Here is a 19,163-nt window from a genome sequence, read left to right as displayed (position 1 = left end):
AGGAGTAATCTCATCTCCTCTGCCATTCCACCCAGTGGTGTATCCCTAGCTCTGCTTAGTCACTGGTGATCATGACTTTCAAAACTCCTTTGTTGAGTCACTTCTCCTAGCAGACCCCAGCGCTGCTTTGTTACTGCTTTGGCAAGTGAAGCATTTTCCCCTTTCCATTTCCATTGAAGTAAGAAAATGTCCAGTCTCCCATCTGGGCACAGCTGGATCTTCTTCCTATTGCAGCTCTGTGTAGGAGTGGCTGATTTCCTATATCTGTAACCAGTATAGTACCAGGACATTCTTACAGCAAATAGCACAGAAACGGCTTTTCTGCTGTGTTGCATCTTCCAGCATTTGGTGTCAGAGTGGAGATGCTGTCCCAGCTTGTGGGAACATGCTGTGCAGAGCTGGCCTTGCCTTGCCAGCCCCTGGGGTCTCACAGTTCTGCCCTCTGCCCCCAGTGCTGCTGTGGCTGTGCAGATTTCTGCTGATATGGCACCAGGAGAGCGGCAGCCTGAGCTGGGAGGATTTGGAGATGTGAGCAGGTTAGTGAGGCGGGGAGTCAGGGTTGCCTGGAATGACTCTGGTGGCCTTCGGTTGTGTCTTGGAGTACAGTGGGACAGCCATCAGGAAGACAGGTTATGACCTTTCTCTGTCATCTCTGTTTTGTTCTCCACCATGAGCTTTTCTGCGTCCATCTCTGTCTGAGCGCAGGGCAGCGGGGTGCTGACCTGCTGCGGGGACAGGAGCTCAGCTCCCATGGCACAGAGCCGGGCTGCCAGGAACAGAACAGTCGCTGGCCTTTTGCTACATGCTGTGGGCCCCTTTGCCCTTTTTGTTTTCCTCCCATTTACAAAAAAAACTGCTTATGGAGCCTCCTCCTCTGGGGGCCACTTCGGGCTCTGCACCAGTGGCGCCTCTGAGCCCTCAGGGTCTGGATCACAAATCCAAGCCCTCCAGTGCCATGCAAGGAGGAATTTGATTGCTCCTCTGCTAGTCAGGTTGAAAATTCACTGTTGATTTTTGTCTTCTGACTGTAGTGTTCAAAAGGCAGACGGGTGATTAGCCGGGGCTGTAGAGGCTCTTGTGGGAGAGGTGTGCTCTGGATGCCCTTTCCCAGATGGTTTGGTGCACATCTGAAAGCATCCATGACCTGATTTGTTCCTCTCATATCTTCCAAAATATGGCTGGGCAAGAAACTAAACATAAATGAACGGGATGATCATAATCATCTGTTAATAGTAGAGAAAAAGAAACAGAAGGATTCCAGGGAGCTGGGAAGCTGAAAGTCAGATTACTTTGTCCAGCATGAGTTAAGTTCTATAGGCAACGAGAGGAACCTCTTTCAAAGGTTGTCCTCAGCTGTGGTTTGTCCCCAGCCCCAATAAACTCAGCAAGATCTTGGCCATCATACTGAGTGAACGCTGGACTGGGCCACTCTGTAATGTGTATGTATATCTGTGCGTATATCTCTCTATATCAGTGTATGTATGTGTCTGTCTGAGATGCACACTACATCCATAGCTCTGCTCAGGGCTATGATTCAGGCTTTAGGATGCACTAGAGGATGCCTTTGGTTGACTCAGGGGACACCTGCTCTTGCCAACCCAGGGTTGCCAACTTTAACCTGTTAAACTGGTGGCAGAGACTCATGCTGGGACCGACAGTAATCTGGAAATAATCAGTTGCCTTTCAGGGAGCGGATTATTTGCACGGAAGGGACCGCATCTTTCCATAGGGACCCCGAGGCTCTGCATGCTCAGCGCCCCACAGCCGCACCGTGATGCTCAGCCCCCGGTGACGCCACTGCTCTATGGGGACATGGTGACCCATTGCGAGCTCCCGGGGCTCCCTGGGGACGTGGGGTCCTATTGTGAGCCCCCAGCAAGGAGAAGGCTGAGCTCGTGCGGGATGCGGGAGGAATTCCTGCACGTCCCTTCTGTGCGTGCCCACTGCTGAGCTCAAGGCTGAAGTGAGCGTGGGGCTTTGTGCCCTTCCCTCCCTCAGCCTGCCTGTGAGCTCAGCTGGCTCGTTGGCTTTGGCTGTGTGCAGGGCCACCTCGTCACCCTGCCGCAGGCAGAGGGCTGCTCCATGGCACGAGTGTCCCCATAGTGGTGGGGAGGTTCAATGGGCAGTGCTGGGATGGGTCCACGGAGCCAGGAGCTCCCCAGAAGTAATAGGGGACATCTGAGGAGTGGGACAAAACCTGGTGCTGAGCGCTGATGTTCAGATGCCTTCCCATAAGGGGCTGCACCGCCCTCTGTTTTAATCTGTGTAATATTTTTAATGCCAGGCTTAACCTGATACTACTACCTGTATGAGAAGTGCACATAATTCACAGATTAATTAGTGCTCTTGGTGATGTATATATATTAAAGAGACAAAAAAGAGAGAGAAACAAATATATTCAAGCCTTTCAGATGTTGCTGGGGAAAATAAGTTAAATTTTTGGCTCTCCATACTATAGACAATCAAAAGATGGTCTTTTTTTTTAATCTATTTAGAGGAAGAAGGGAGTGCTTTTTGTTTCCAATGCAGTTGAATAAGATCTTCCTGCAGGATTCATTCAATTGCAGATGAACTGATGCCACCAATCAATGCAGAATGTGTCATGTCCGATAATGACATTTATTGACCACGGCAAGACAAATTTCAGAAATGCCCTTGATTTCCTTTTTAATTTAATGCTCAATCATAACAATCCTGTCATGGACCTGGCCCTCAGATCACCTGTCTTTAAACCCAGAGTCAGTAATCAAAAGTTTCCTGTCTGGCATTTGCTTCTAGGTCTAATTTTTACTCTCCCCTCATTTCCAGTAAAAGCAAACCGTGCAGAGAGTCACTATGCGGATGCTGCTCAGGAAACTCTAGGTACCACGGGAAATGCGTCGCACGGAACTAATCAAAAGCTGCACGGCTCATTCTCCCTCTACCCTGCTACCACCCGTTCTGATCACTTCTCTGCTTATTAGAGGTACTAGATGAGTAAAATAAGGTGGAAGAGCCTCCCCATTGCCCGCTCAGAAATCAGAAGCTTCCTTGTCTGCTTACTGTGCAGAGCAAAAAGAGATGAGGATGGGGAATTTGGTCGGGGCTAGCAAGCCAGCGGCTGCTCAGCAATGAAGGAGGCCAGGAACTGAAGTTTAACAAAACAACTAAAAAATTTAAAAAAAAAAGAAAAAAAAGAAAAAAAAAAAAGGGACTCCTTCCTCCCTATCACTTCATTCCTCCTCAGGGTCCAGAGAATCCTTGCAAATTACATTGCACTGAGCAGCAACATAAGTTAGTAGCATGAGAAATACCAGCTTCCCACCTCCACTCGATCACCATTCCTTTGGCTCTCTGAACACTGCAAATTGACCTTGCCTAGTCATGTGGCCTTTGGAAGCCACGGCTTGCCTATCTAGCACCTCTACTACGCAGCTAGAGGACTAATCTCAGCCTGTCCCACCAGACGTAGGGATATGGGTTCTCCTTAGTGTTGACGTTGGCCTTGTGAATGGTTCTGTTTCTAGATCCAGCAGGGAACAGACAGCTAGAGCACAGCGTTTGGTACAAGCGGTGATTTCATCGTTTCCATCCAGTTGACAATTGCTAGGAGGCTTCCAATGAGCATCCCTTAGTTCACCCGTCTGATGGCCATGAGGGCACGCAGATATCTATATTATTTTCCTTATGTATAAATAGATCTACTTTCACGCCTGCACTGGAGGAGTCTCTCTCCCTGCCCCAGACACTGCTTTTGGCAGCAAACGTGCACCTTCTTGAGTTACCAATGCCCAGAGTTTGCATGCTTTGAATGCTGGCAGGGGAACCCCCTCAGCTCTTCCCCCCCAGGCCAGGCAGGCAGAAGCCCAGGAGTGGCACTGAGTGATGCAGCATGTTTGTGAAACTGGATTTTTGCATGCTTTTTTTTTTTGGAGTCCGTTTTAATTCTCAAAATCACCAGTCTCTGTCTCCTTCAGAAAGCCGATAAACTGCAGTTTAAAACAACAACAACAACAACATACATGTATCTCTGATTTTCTCCATTAATTGTTCCAACTTGTATCTTTTCCTTCCTTGCTGTTTTTTTTCTTTTCCTTGCTGGCTATTTTTCTTGCGTGTCAGACTAGAGGCTAAGTGAGGTGCATACCCCAGACTTGCGCGTAGCAGAAGCTCAGAAGTAGCATGGTAAATCCCATCTCTGAGTGGGTAACTAAGAGTCAGGGGGCATGGTTTAGTTTCGTGATAGCAGTTCCTGGGTAAACAGCCTGCATCTCTGAGTTAGCCTCACTACGTGTTTTGTTGGTACTTCAGCACTCCTTGGAGTTTATCCTTGAAAAGGCTGGTTTAAATATTGGGTGATCGTCAGTTGCACAGACAACATTTTGATACATTTCCAAAAGGCAAAGATTTGCTTAGTAGTCCATCTGGAAAATGTACCCTACCTTCCATGCCGCTTACATTTGCCAGGTAAGGTTGCTTTATCCTTGGAGGATGAACCATAATGCAGGCGGGGACTGCCCCCAGAGAAAGGCTCTTTCCATTGCTCAGTGCTCAGGTTGGTTTTGGCAGTGGTTAAAACAAGCAGTGATATTTGTAGTGCTGTCCTCTCACCTGTCTGTGTCCAATTCTGTTTTCTGGAAAATCAGCCACTCTGATCTTCATGTCTTCCTTGCATGTCTTTCTAGGCATGAATTTTTAATTGGTAAAGCCAGTCTGTGTTTTTTCTCCATTTTCTACTGAATTCCTTTCTGCTGTGGTCCTCATTTCATCTCCCCCATCTTGAGTTCTGTGAGGGAAAGGGAGGATGAAACGAATTATTACCTCAAGATCTTCTCAATCCACCCTGCAGTGGGGAATTACAGACTGTGCTCCTTCCAGTCCCAAAGGAGTCTTGAGTTTTGGAGTAGCCACAAGGGCATCTTTACTGCCTGCATCCATCCTGAGTATAGCGTTGTGCACTCTGTGCTTTAGTAAAACTATAGGTTAACCCTGGAGGGATGTAAAAATAATTCCAGTGTCTGGATTGCTCGGCCCTGGGGCTCCACACCGCTAGTGGCAGGCGCCAGTTCTTCAGTGCATCTAAGGCTGAGTGCTAAGGAGCCTTATTCTAGGATGCATATAACAAAATAACAGCAAACAGTGATGCAATCACAGAAAACTCAGTGTAGGTAAAGTAATAGAAAACTCCTCGGGAGCTGGGGCATTGTAATGTGCTGAACCAATGATCTCTAGTCAATAAATGCAATGATGGGAAGGGAAGGAGTCTGCAGAGCCATTGGCTGGACTGCGGGTCTGGTGCAGCGTTTCTTGAAGTCTTATTTAAGAAGTAATCAGCCAAGTTCAAAGATGCAATCTAGCTGTTTTGCTCTGCTCCTGAAATGCAAAGCAGCTGAGCTGGCACATTGCTGGAAGGCACAGGACATGTGCAGTTTGACTTTTGCCAGTGCTCAGCATCAGTTTGGGAAAAAACCCTTCCTGTTTTAGAAAGAGAGGGGTGACAGCATAGCAGATGCTGCAGAATACCAAAGATCAAGGTTAATGGCATGTGGCTGGAGCCAATGTCCCTTTGTGGTGGTTCCAGCCTTCCCAGCCGTCATTTCAGTGACCTCCTGCCACCTGAGTCTAACACTGTGGTTTTGTATGATGAAGAGAAGAGGGATTAAGTCTTATTTTTGATAGGACAAAAGGGAATGGCCTCAAGTTGTGCCAGAGGATGCTTAAATTGGATATTAGGGAGAATTTCTTCTCAGAAAGAGTGGTCAGGCACTGGGACAGACTGCCCAGGCAAGTGGCAGAGTCACTGTCCTTGGTGGCCTCTAGGGAAAGGGTAGATGTAGTACTTAGCAACGTGGTTTAGTGGGCAATATTGGTGATAGGTGGAAGGCTGGACTTAGATCTTAGAGGTCTTTTCCAGCCTTAATGGTTCTGTTACTCACTGTGACATTGATCATGGGCTGATTTTTTTTGTTTTCCATGGGCTCTGCTTCTAGAAACTCCATTCTTGGGGCTGAGTTCACCTTTTCCATGGCTTTTGAGGAAAATGAGCTTGGTTGCTGGTTGAGCTTGTGTGCAGAGATAGATTTGAGCCCATGGCAGCCTAACTCAGCTTGGCTAGTGTTTGCTGCCTACAGAATGGAACAAGAGAATGAAACAATTGCTCAAGGATAGCTTAAAGTCAATGGCAAGAAGTTACAGGTGATCATTTACATTGATCCAAGATTACTGCTATTGTTATAATCCACATTTTAAAAAGTACTGATTTAATCCCATAGAAAACTGGGGACTAAACCCCCTAGCAGAGGGTTTTGGGCAGGAGCTCCTGCCCCCAGCATTCCGTGGAGGATGGATAGCAGCTCATCTGAAGGTCACTTTTCATGCATTTTCCTGCTGAGGGTGTTGGACACATCTGAGCCTAAATGCAAAGCCCACCAAAACAGTAAGCATCCTCCTGTTGGCTGCTGGGGCTGCGGTGGGTCCTGGCTCTGGAGTGGGTCCTTACATGCTCATCCAGTGTGGGCTCTCATTTTTCTGTCTGGCAGTAGAGAAGAAGTCAATTCCATTTGTATCTTTTGTTTAATTCAAGCCAATAGCTGAAAGACTTCTAGACCTTCCCTGAAGACAGAACTGAACCCTTTTAGTTGGTTTTTTTTTTTTTTGGTCATTGAATATGCTTTTAATAAATACCAACCTAAGGATACTGTGAAGATCCCAGAATTAAAGCACATCTTGTGCTGCTGTTATGGCTTTCCACAGTCTCTGGTCAGAGAGCCACAATTTTCTCTCTCTTCCCTCTGGAACAAGCAGTGCCATGTGCTCACACTGCTCTTAGCTGTCATCCCTGCAAGCTCTGGTTCGCGTTGTGTAGGGCTGGATTCCTGCTTCCCCATGTTCATGTCACATTGGCCACTGAACTGAAACTATTTGCCATCTGCTTGAGTTCCACCTGAATAGCACTTCTCTGGGACGCTGTGTCACTGTGCATGACTTTCTGGTTGAAGAACATGATCTTGGGCCGGCTGGCAGCGCGCAGCTCTCTGTGTGGGTGTGTTTCTCCTGGGCTCTTTCGCACCGCTCTGCAGGGACTGTGCTTGCATGCAGATTGCAAGGGTTGTTCCCAGTCACAGAGCTGCATGGCAGAAGGAGAACGTCAGTGAATCGTCCGTGTTGTTTCATGTTGTCCTGGTTGAAACAAGAGTTACATCGGGTGCTGCTTTATTTCTGAGCAGCAAGTGCTCGGAGGCAAAACCCGCCCAGATCCGAACTGTTCTTCAGGTTCCTAGGAGAATTCTTAAGCGTAAAAGCACCGCGCCTCATGCTACCAGGCTCAGAGCCCTTCCCTCAGATTCCTTGCTGAGTTCAACGCTTTCTTTTTTTGCTATTCGTGATTCTTGCAAACATCTGCAGTGCCATTATTGTGGGAATAGAAGAAGAGCCCCAAAGCACAGGCCCTGCTCAGCTCAGTGAGGTGCTTTGAGTGCTGAATGTTGGTGCTTTGCTGACTTGTTTGTGTAAAACTTCTTTTAAAAAGGACCACGCAGTTCAAAGCATTGGTACTACTGAGATACAGTAGATCCCAGGAATGTTCCTCTGTAAAATCAACCGCAATACAGAAACAGAAATCCAATTGGCCTTGTTAGGATTGAATGATGAATAACATTTCAATCTGGCTTCCCATGCGTGATACATGGAGTTGCCTTTTGGCATTTGGCTGGCTGTGTATGATGATATCAGTAGCACCAGGCACTGAGGCTTACAAACAGAAAGGTGTTGGGATGCTTGCTCCCACAGGGGTCGTAGTTCTGCTCTGACTTTCAGCTGCACTGAGTGTCTGTGGGCCCCTTGCTTTCGGGTGCACTCGCATGCTGGACATTAATTCCCTGTACCTGTCTATGCAGCTTCACTGAATTAAAAATGCATCATTAATTGGGTTAATTCTGACCTTTCTACTTGAAACTTGACCATGAACATGTTTCATTTGCATCTCTTGACCTGAGATTGCAGCCCCATCCTGCATGGAGCACTGCTGCCCAAGCACCTTTCTGCCCACGTCTGTGTTCCGTGTCTCACAACGTGAAGTGACTCTGTAAAAATAGCACCTTCTTATTCAACAGATCTGCTCCCTGCGTGTCTTCAAGTCATGTCTTCCTTTTCTGACAAAACCACGTGTCTCGTGCTGCAGCTGGGGAGGGAGCTGGAGTTTGCTTTGCTTCAAACGTCAGCAGCCAAGTTCTGGTTAAAGGACCTCGTGCTGGATGTGAAGGCAAAGCAGGGCTGTTTGCTTCTGAGTTTCAAGGGGGTGTTGCTGAGAGACAGGAGAAAAAGAGGCCTTTGGTTGGCACCCTGGAAACCCAGTGTGGGAATCAAAATTCCAGCAGCGTTCTGCCTGCAAACCAAGGCCGAGCGTTTGCAGCACAATAAGTGGCTGCTGCAATGGTACGGAGTATTGGAAAAGCTATCCTTGGTTTTTATTCAGTTTTGCATTGCCTCTTTATGAAATATTAGCTCCATGCACGAATGCCTTGCACTGGTTGTCCGACCTCTATTTGTATACTTGAATAAGCAATTGCTATTCAGAGAATATCAAATCATCGCAAACCGTTTGCAGTTTGCCTCCCCCGAGGCTGTCTCTAAGCCGGTGGCCTTTTCATAAAGATTCATCCTCGCTTTTTGATTTGCAGTTTCGGCGTGAAAATGTTGTCCCCTTCATTTGGATGGAAGTTTTTAATTCCCAGTTTCAGAATTTGGAAAATAATGAAAGCTCGGTGAGATCATCTCTTCTTCCGGAGTGATCTTTTTGCATTGTTAAAAAAATGGGGCTCTGACAGAAAAACAGCAATTAAGTCCCATATTTTGAGGTTGTACGTTTTCCTGGCGATGGTGCCTGGAGCAGAGCTGCAGTTAGGTGGTAGTTAGCTTGCAGATGGAATCTTTATTAGGATATAAAGGAGTTGCATGTTTTGGTACTTAAATATGTGACTGGACAAAGATGAACTCATTGTAAGATTTAGAAGGGGCACCTTCTATTTTAGGAGGGGGAAAGACAAGGTCTAATGAAGGAGGAGGGGCAGGTCTGAGCACCAGGGATGGTGTTTCCAAGTGAAGTTGAACACTGAAGGTGAAGGCTTTTTTCTTGGTATTCTCTTATTGGATGTAGGGCTTTGAAAGGCAGTTGTGAAATAAAAGCTTCCTCACTCATGATCGGAGCCGATCAGTGATTTAAGGACTCATGACCTCATTGTTAACGTCATTCTGTCCCGCCAGCCCTGGCATCCCACGAGGGGCTTCTGTTTAAGTCCTCATTACTTTTTCTCTCTTAAAAATCATTCCCATCTCACTCATTACGGCGGAAACATTTCTACAACGCTTTATTTAAAAAAATAAAAAATAAAAAAATTAAGGCAATAATGAAATGAAATAAATATATATTTTTTAAAAAGCCAACAGCAAAGCTACATCTCACTGCTGCTTGGAAGTGCTCTTGGTTTCTAATGGCTGGTGGGGAAGGACTGCGTGGTTTCCAGAATGACTCCTCCTGCTGTCTCCTTTTTGTCTTTGTTTCAACGTGTTTCTCTGAACAGTCAGAAGGTCAGTTTGAAAGATCGTGTCTTCTCCAGTCCCCGCGGTGCTGGCACCAAAGGGAAAGGCTCTCCACAGGCTCAGGGCATCCGGAGGTCCCCCAGCGCTGACCAGAGCATCGAGGACAGCCCCAGCAAGGTGCCCAAGAGCTGGAGCTTTGGAGACCGCAGCAGAGCCCGGCAGGCTTTCCGCATCAAGGGAGCTGCGTCGCGGCAGAACTCCGAAGGTGTGGCCTTGGGGTGCTGCGTGGGAACCCCAAACCCCAACCCTCTCCCTCACCACCCCAGATTAAGCAATCCTGTTAAGCAGACCTATTTGGTGGTGAACGGAGTTAAGTCTAACTGGTGACCTGTCACTAGTGGTGTTCTCCAGGGGGGTCAGTATTGGGGCGAGTTCTGTTTGATATCTTTATTGATGATTTGAGTGAGGGGATTGAGTGCACCCTCAGTAGGTTTGCAGATGACACCAAGTTGGGAGGAAGTGTCGCTCTGCATGAGGGTAGGAAGGGCCTACAGAGGGATCCAGACAGGCTGGATCAATGGGCTGAGAGAACTGGGATGGTTCAACCTGAAGCAGAGGAGGCTCAGGGAGACCTCATTGCTCCCTACAGTGCCTGAAAGGAGGTTGGGGGTCAGCCTCTGCTCTGCCGTAACAGCGACAGGACGAGAGGTGATGGCCTTAAGTTGCATCAGGGGAGGGTCAGGTCGGGTGTTAGAAGAAATTTCTTCTCTGAAAGAGCAGTGATGCATTGGCACAGGCTGCTCAGGGTGGTGGTGGGGTCACCAACCCTGGATGTGTTCAAGAAACGTGGAGATGTGGCACTTGGGGACATGGTGGAAATGGATCAACAGTCGGACTTGATTTTAGTGGTCTTTTCCCTGCCTGGCCTGGCTGGAGAATGCTAACACACTGCTTTCTATCCCTGCTTTTCCCAACACAGAAGCAAGCCTGCCTGGGGAAGACATTCCTGATGAGAACAAAAGCTGCAACTGTGAGTTTGTGACGGAAGATTTAACGCCAGGACTGAAAGTCAGCATCAGGGCAGTGTGGTAAGAGAGGGAGAGGGGGAAAGCGGTTGGGGAAAACAAGTGATAGAAAACAAAATATAAAGCCCAAGCAAATGCTGCAATGTCTGTGCTGCAGGCTGCTTTTCCCCTGGGTGGCCTGCCCTCCTTCACAGCAAATTCTGCCAGAAAGGGACTTTTTGCTGAGGGAAGGAAAAAATGCAGGAACAGGAAAATCCCCTGCAGGGATGCATCCAAGCGATCGCTCTCACTCGCTCTGAGATTTAATGCTGACATTTATAAAAGCGGTGTGGAGCGGAGACTCGCCCAGCTGATAGTCCGGAGGTCGTCAGTGTCCCCTGGTGCTCACAGGGCTTCAGCCACAAGCCCCCACCAGCCCCTTGCTCTCTCCTATTGCTGTGTTGGGCACGGGGTTGGGATTTACTCTGGTTCCTTTCCAGCTCCCTGTGGGTTTTAGCTGCCACCAGGCAAGTCGGGGGCTTTATTTTTCCTTCCCTCTCTTGCAGCATTATGCGATTTCTCGTCTCCAAACGCAAGTTTAAGGAGAGCCTTCGGCCCTACGACGTGATGGATGTCATCGAGCAGTACTCAGCTGGCCACCTGGACATGCTCTCCCGGATCAAAAACCTCCAGTCCAGGCAAGAGACCCCTCTGCTTGCTTCACTTTGTCCCTGCTTTTTGTTCATCACACGGATGTTGCCATGAGAGACACTTTCCCTTGCAGCTACACCTTAATATTTTTCTCTTTGAGAGAAAGTTCAGAGGAAGCATCGCTGCTTGTGTCTGGGACCCATGGGGATGAGTGGGACAGGGAGCACGTGCAGAGCGAGCACTGGGGTTGTGCTGCTAAATCTGCCTTCCTGCCCACCCCAGGACAGCTCTGAGCTAGATTTCTCTTTTCCCACACACACAAAACATTTGAAGTTCACCTCCTTGCAGTCTTTTCTTCAGGAGTTTCATCCGTTTGCCCCTTCCATGGCCCCTGTGTCGCATGCCAATGACCAGCTCAATGACTGAGCTCTTTCAGCTCAGCAGAAGTGGTCTCAACTCTGTTGAGCACAAGGACACCTGGAGCAGGAGGCACGGCTTGGCCTCGGGCTGTCTGTGGTCAGAATAATTTACCATTTACTTTTACACTTGGATAGTGAAAGTGCTTCTCTTGTTGACTGCAGCAGCCCAGCTTCCGCTGAAAGCCACGGAAGCCACTTTCCTTTAATTTCCAGCCCATTTTGATCATGAACATTTGCAAAAAAAAAATGCTTTTAGGAATGCATGCAGGAACGGAATAGGAAATGTGTCTTATGTAAAAGAGGAATCTCTCTCATCCTAATCTCTCAAAGACCCTTTAACTCTGCTATTTTTGATGCTCAAGCAGTGGAGCTAACTTTCTCAGTGTTGCTGCATGCTGTGCATTTCCCATTTCCAGCTCTGCTGTCAGAAGGTAAATTCTCCCTTGCAATGAAAACTAAAATATCCCAGAGAACTTCCTCTCTCTGAGCCTCTCACCCCCACTCAGTACAAATTCAGTGATGGTGTATCTGAGATGCGCAGCTGAATCTGGAGGGGGAAGAGGAGGAGGAAGGGATTGATGTTTCCCAATGTGAATAAGCTGGAGCATGAAATCTCTGGGCTGCCTCCGCAGCAGAGAGCGAGCCGTTGGTTGGCATTTCCACTGGCTCCGGGTGGGAAACCTGAGTGCTTAGCCTCCAGAATAGTGCCACCAACTGCTACCTCTTCCCACCAGTCCTATTGGCATTCCCCAGTGTGCTGCCAAGACAAAATTGGTTGGTTGATTGTTTTTTAGGGAGTTTGAGGTAAGGAATTGAAGCTTTTAAAGATGAAGCTGAATTGTCCCCTTAACTGCACCAGTGGGACGGTGAGGCTGAAGTCCCTAAGACTGTCATTCACCCCATTACAGGGAAGTCAGGAGGACCAGAATCTGCTTTAAAACCACGTGTGAAGTACCTGGATTTGGTATCTAGGGCTGATGAGTAGCTTCACTGGTTTCCCCATCCCCACCAACTAGATCAGTGATGGTGGTGGCAGCAGAGCCCCTTAGGACACCGAGAGATACCCTATCTATGACCTGCCCAGTCCAAGTGGAAGGGACACCCTATAGCTGGGGTATGTGCCTGGGTGGCCATGGCCAACGCTGGAATGTGAGCTGGAGCTAGGAGTGCAGTGTGTCCATAGGTGGAGCCCAGGGAGGATGTCCTGGGGCGGCTCAGAGGAGAACTTTTATTTTTGTTCTCCTGTCCTGCAGAAACCAAAGCGCTCTGCTTTCCTGCCTGCTGAGCTCCATGGGTCTGGCTGTGTCCTCCTGAAGCCAGGGCTGGGGATTAAAGCACATTCAAGCACTTCTCTGGGGGATTTACCTGCACTTTTCTCTTTAATCACAAATGTCTCTGTCACTGTGTCGTGTCTGTAATGTGCTCTTTTCAACGTTGTGTTCATACTGTCTCGTGTCTCATCCCTTGCCAACCACGGATGTCCCCCATTCATTGAGTTCCACAGTCCCACAGTGTATCTCACCGACTCCAACAGCTCGTGTATTTCTGAGCTAGCTGAGGGTGCGTCATCTGGCAGTGTAACTGAAAGGAGAATGAATGTATGTTGTTTCATGTCCAGCCATCTCGATGGGATAGTGCTGCAAATATATTCCAGAGGGTAAAGCATGTTATCTGTTAAGTCTGGGGTGGGTGGGGGTGGGGGGTGTTCTCCTAAACAGCAGTGGTGCCAAAATCTCCAAATCTTACCCCAGGGTGGGTAAGGTTCTGGCTTTCAACAACAACCAGGCGGTAGGAGAGAAACTTCTGTTTCTAGTGGAATATATTTTCAATTTCTCTCTCTTTCTGTCGTTCTGTTTTTCAGTTGTTTCTTTCCGCGACTTTCTGACCAACTTTTCTCGACGTGTTGCTTCATTATGCATTTTGCTGGTGTCTTTTTTCTTATTTACTTTGCCAGGATAGATATGATTGTGGGTCCCCCGCCCCCTTCAACTCCCCGGCATAAGAAGTATCCAACCAAAGGACCCATGTATTCTTCCAAAGAGTCTCCCCAATACTCGCCTAGGTTAGGATTCACCAAAATGCCGCTTTCTCTGGATTTTTCATTTGCTTAATGTCAAACCCCTTTCATGCCAGTTATATGACGGCATTTATCACTTAGCAGCTTGCTAAATCGTGACTCAGAAGGGCTTGCTACTCTGGGTATGATCTAATTTACTTGCACTAATGAACTTTCACACTAGGCAAGCCAAAGGAAAAAAAAGGGGCATTCCTACCATCATTAGTAACCATCAGTTTCTTCAGCTAGCCTATCGTCAGTCTTCCCCAAGGCAGTGTTGAAATTTAGCTTTTTTAAATCTCATACTTTATCAGACTATCTTCAAATGTAACAGGTGGAATATTTACCCACAAAGCCAATGTAACCCAAACCATCTACTTTCTGAAAGATCAAACACCCCCACACAAGCAGAGGAGCCTCTGTTTGCGGCCCTTTGGACTGTGAATTGAGTTGATCTCGGTGGGCAGATTAAGAATGAAGTGTTTCATGCTGAGAAATGCAGCCATCTCTTTTTGCTGATGCAACTCTACTGACTATGGAGGTAAAAGTTCCATTGCAATGTTATCACCACGAGACTCATATTCAGAAAAAGGTCCTGCTTTGGTCTGCAGAAAGAAGAGCCCAGCCCACGCTATAGCCACTCAATGAGATGCTGTCTTATTAAGTTCTTGCATTAGGTAGAGCTGCACTCATAGCTGATGCTGTGAGGAGCATCCTTCCACTGAGCTGCTCATTTGGGGGCATTCTCATGCCTGGGCAGCAGACAGCTGCATTTTCACCGTGTATTGAGACCGCTAGAGCCCAAGGCGGGTAGAAATATTTGCTAGAAAGTCATTTTCCATGTGCAAACAGTAGGTGATTTTTAAACACAGTGAGATTAGCCTCAAGTATTTTTTTTCTAAATATACTTGCCCTGCTGAAGTGCTAATACATGACAAATCTCTTGAATTTTCTTTAAGCTGCTCTGAGTAATCTTCACTAGCGGGATGTGAGTAAAGAGAATACTGAAAGCCTACCTTTCCCACTCAGCAGGTTCAAAGATGAAATACAATAAATAGAGAATTTTCCAGAAGCCCCAAAATTCATGCTTGGAAAAAAAAAAAAAAAAGATGCTTTCAGAAAAGCATTTTTTTCCCCAATTCTCCCTCCCTCAAATGATGAGGCCCAAACTAGTCTTTAAAAACGAAATAAATCTTTTATCTGGACTGAGATTTTGATGTGAAATTAAAAATAGGGATTCAAGTGGATTTTGCTCCATTTACCTTTTAGGTGCAACCAGCTTTCAACAGGGGCGAGATTTCCACATGAAAACGAATGCCCTGCACACAGGATGGGTGCTGGGGGGGTGGTCCAAACTCTGGGTCAGGCTTAGCTTCCGTGATGCTCTTCCTTTTTAGCACATCCCTGTTTTAGCCAAATGTTACCCACTCAGAGAATTGGGATTAATTCTCTCCAGTGTCTGATTCAAAGCAGACCTGTTCTGAAGTAGTTGCAACCTCAGCTAGAATTTGTAGGCAACAGATATTGGTCAAAACATGTCTAGAGCAAACCTGATTGAAAAATGGGGAGGTAAGGAGCAGTCACGTGACATGGATGAAGGGGGTTTGGCTTCAATGCCTGGATTGTGTGAAAAAAATATAACAGATAAAGAAAACAGAAAGTAATTGAATATATATTCCCAAACACTTCATTTTTATCTCATTTGAGCCGTTTGACCTTTTGATGTCTGCTTCTGGCCCAAGGGTGACATATTACACCTCTTTGCATGTACTGTTAGCATGGAGCATAATGAAGCATGAGAAAACCTGCACTGTGGCTGATGCAAGAGTTTACATTTTTTTTGTATCATGAGAAAGAAGGAAAGATATCAAAGTTCACTTTAAAAAGCAACCCCCCTTCTCTCCACCTCCCAAACTAAGACCCAGCAGAGCGTGTCGCAGGCAGCAGATGGCACAGCTTGTCATGCATCTCTAGAAATCTTGGAATCCTCTTCTGCCGTGTAGGGAAGAGTGTAGGTCTGCCTCTTCTGAAGCCCCAGCTGAGGGTTTCCCTCCACACATGTGTCTTCAGCGCGCCCAAGATAATTTTGGGAATGCACAAGGCTCCCCATGAGATGTAGCGCAGGGGGGGACTGCATCTCTGGGATGGTCCCTTGTCATGCCGTAAGAATATACACTATTCCCCACTGCTTGCAAAGGTGAAATGTATCCATTCTTCTTCATCTTTTGAGCTTTGTTGCCCAGTTTGGATAAGAAATCAGACTCTTTCAGAGTGGCTAAAAGGGCCAGCTGCCCTTTGCTGATGGCTGTGCCTTTGCAGTGCTCAGGCAGGATTGCTTTAGCACTGCTGGGGGTTCTCAAGAGGAAATTCCTCTTTTCTCTTTTATCAGATAAGGCAGAAGGAAAGTTCCACATTTTCCTGAGAATAGGAGCACTCTCCCCAGGTTTCTAGCTTCTGCCATGAGGAGCAAAGGGATGAGAGATCTTGAGCCTGGTTTCTCTTACCCAGGTGATGAGAGAAGGGCATGGTTCACCTTCTTCTGCGCTGAGGCCAGTGTCCCACAGCTGCCAGAAGCCCAAGGTCCATGAGACCCTGCTGCCAAGGTGACATCAGGCTCTGGTTTCTCAGAGCTGCAGAAGATGCCAAGGCTGAATTGTGGCATAGCCAGGTAGGGAATGATCCTGACGGGAGTTCTGTCAGGCTCTGCTATCAAGGACATATGGGCAAGGGCTTCTGAATGCTTTATGGATGAGCTCTGTGAAGCTCTGCTTGTAAATCACAGCAGGTCTATAGGAAGTTGTATCCCACCTGACAGTGGTGGAAGAAGTCAGTGCTTTTCTCTGTAGTGTGGTGGATCACTCCATCTGTGAAGTACACTCGACCTGTGCTTGCCATGGGTCATGTGAGGCTCGCTTACTGGATAGCTTTTCTCTTAAAGATATGGAAGAAAGCCGAAGTCCTTCCTCAAATTCTGCAAGATTAGAAATAAGGTTGCAAGAGACTCTCTCTGCTATTACAATATACAGTAACATGGCCATGATTGGTTTTTCTCTCTGTTACTGTCCTGCCTCCCTGCTCTACTCCCCAGCTGTTGAAGGACATCTCATTTTCACTAGTGGCACACATTTCAGTGTTAGTGTTGTGCTAGATGTGGCAGAGTACCCTGTTTTTTCTTGGTCTTCCCCAGTATTCAGTAGCAATTAGGCTTTGAGCCTCTTAAAATGCATGTTCATTGCTTTACTAGTTTACTTGCTTGTGCATACAGGAGAGGAGTTCGTACAGTGGCTGTACTACGGCTTGACTTGTGATTCCAAATCAAGGTAGCCCGAGGTATCCAATTTAATACCTCTTTGCTTACATGGTAGCAACATTGTCGTAGGATTTCTTGTGCTGTATGTCTTGTCAGTAATTGCATCCCTTGTGGGGAGTTCCTGTACATGTCAATAATTCGCTTCTCCTATTACAAGAGAGAAATAAGGCATGCATATTCCTCACACTTGTAATTATAGCACTTGGTGCTCCTTGTACTCCTGTGCTTATATTGCTAAGCAAAGGATCAAACATGACTTTTTGAATTGAATGGTATTTTGTCTCATCCCTGCCCAAATGAAGTATGTTCTGGGATCAAAGATAAACTCCAAAACAATGGTTGGCTTATATTTTCTGTCTTTGGTGTGATATGCTCACCCACTTCATCCCTTTGAGCCAGATCTTCTGGTACTGCAAACTGCTGTCACTTTGATATAACCCAAGGGAGTTGCGTTGGTCTATACCCACTGATATCTGTCCCTTTATGTCAACAGCTAACACACATATTAAGTCCCCGTCACACGTGAAGAAAACAGATGGCTCTTGTGTTGGAAATAGCCTCATGTCTCATTCCTTTCCTTGTTTTTTGTTTGTTCATTTTCCCCTGTCTGTCTGTGTTCAGCTCCTTCCTTTTCCTCCTCCTGGTGCATGGACCCATGGCCCACACAGCAGAACTGCGTAAGAAGCATTTTGAGTTTTCCCGCTCAAGATACCTCAACTTGGTTTCAATCAGATTAATTAACCCTTCTTTTCCCTTGCCACCCTTACTTTTGGTGCATTATGCAAGAGTAAAGTTTGCCTGGCATAGAATTGGGTTATGAACCGGGCTGCCATTAAGAACCTATTCCAAAACTGGGTTGCTCCTCTGGCTTTGGAGGGATCAAATAATTGACTTCCAGCTTCCAAACTGGCTCTGCCCTCCTCTTTCCTGAGGTGTTTACGAACCCAGTTATTTTTGGACTGGGAAGGAGGAAGTGCAAATGTAACTTGTGTAAATAACTTAGTGCCAAACAACGTGCCCAGTAACTTTAGCTGCAGATACTGCAAGAACGTCCTCTGATGTTAACAACTTAGAGCCCTGCAAATAGAAAACATCTAATGATACAGGTGAGAGCTGCAGCAGCACTGGGATGGAGGCAATTTGGTATTGTTTGGTGAGTTATGACCAAATTCAGCAAAATTCCATTAAAGCAACAGCACACCTGTTTGTTTGGATCTGAGGGCAAGGGGCTCATTTTCATGCACATGAGAATTACACGCCTACATTTGCGTCGAGGAGAAGAGACTGCTGCAAAGACTGAAAAAAATCCCACCGACATATGCTAGACAGAAAACTTGATCTTCCCCCAAAATAATACAGCCTCAGTGCAAATAAAAAGCTAATTGATTTGGAAGAAAGCCAGTTGCAGAGATTCTTTGCAGTGGACAAATTTACTGTGCATAATGTGCCAGATTTTTATCTGTATAAACAGAAATGGATAATTTCAAACTCTGCTAATACTGCTCTGAATTTTGCATCTGAATTAACACTTCAGTGCCACTGCGTGTCTGTGAGTAATTTGGAGTGCTAGCGGGGAGAGAGGCTGCTGCTTTGTCCCCTGGAGGCGTGATGAGCGGAGCATCCTTGCCTGCTGCCTCCAACTGACTCCAGTCCTTTTCCGGGGGCGGGGGGATTTTCTGATCCTGGTAGAGTTGACCAGATCGTTGGGAGAGGATCCTCCATGACCGACAAGGATCGGACCAAAGGGCCAGCTGAGGGGGAGCTGCCTGAAGACCCCAGCATGATGGGCAGGCTTGGGAAAGTTGAAAAACAGGTACACTGGGGTGTAAGGGGTTCTTGTCCGATGGTATTGCATGTGTTGTGCGGTTGTTTGGGGTTGGGTTTTTTTGTTTGTTTTATTCCAATAGGATATAATCATTTGAAAGAAAAACTAAGAGCAAACAGTATTTTGCAAAGGAAACGATGGATCTTATGAAAGGGCACTGAGCATCTTCAAAGCCTCAGAACAGATTTAGGCACTTGGAAGTCTGTTTCTTACAGGCTTTTTGTTTCTTTTTTGGTGAGTCTACCAAAAATCTACTTTATTTTTGAAGATGGCGTGGTGCCACTCTGTTAGACATGTATCAAACGAGTCCGTGAGCCTGGCTGCTGCAGCTGCCAGCCTCACTGAACATGGAATCCTCCCAGAGAGTGAGGCCCAGAAATCC

General features: G+C 46.9%; 1 protein-coding gene across 2 annotated transcripts in view; it reads left to right on the top strand.

Moving 5' to 3' along the window:
- The window catches only part of KCNQ2 (potassium voltage-gated channel subfamily Q member 2), a 47,075-nt gene that overhangs the window by 17,384 nt on the left and 10,528 nt on the right, over positions 1–19,163 (top strand). Inside the window, exons 9-12 of one of the 2 annotated variants that reach the window (XM_021416600.1) lie at positions 9,558–9,781; positions 10,496–10,604; positions 11,087–11,218; positions 18,646–18,769. In XM_021416600.1, the coding sequence (XP_021272275.1) occupies positions 9,558–9,781; positions 10,496–10,604; positions 11,087–11,218; positions 18,646–18,769 (589 nt within the window). The remainder of the gene's footprint in view (positions 1–9,557; positions 9,782–10,495; positions 10,605–11,086; positions 11,219–18,645; positions 18,770–19,163) is intronic. The other variant, XM_021416602.1, reaches the window with a different exon arrangement.

The sequence above is a fragment of the Numida meleagris genome, chromosome 19 (assembly GCF_002078875.1).
Source record: "Numida meleagris isolate 19003 breed g44 Domestic line chromosome 19, NumMel1.0, whole genome shotgun sequence".
Lineage (NCBI taxonomy): Eukaryota > Metazoa > Chordata > Aves > Galliformes > Numididae > Numida > Numida meleagris.
This window is presented reverse-complemented; position numbering and strand designations above follow the sequence as displayed.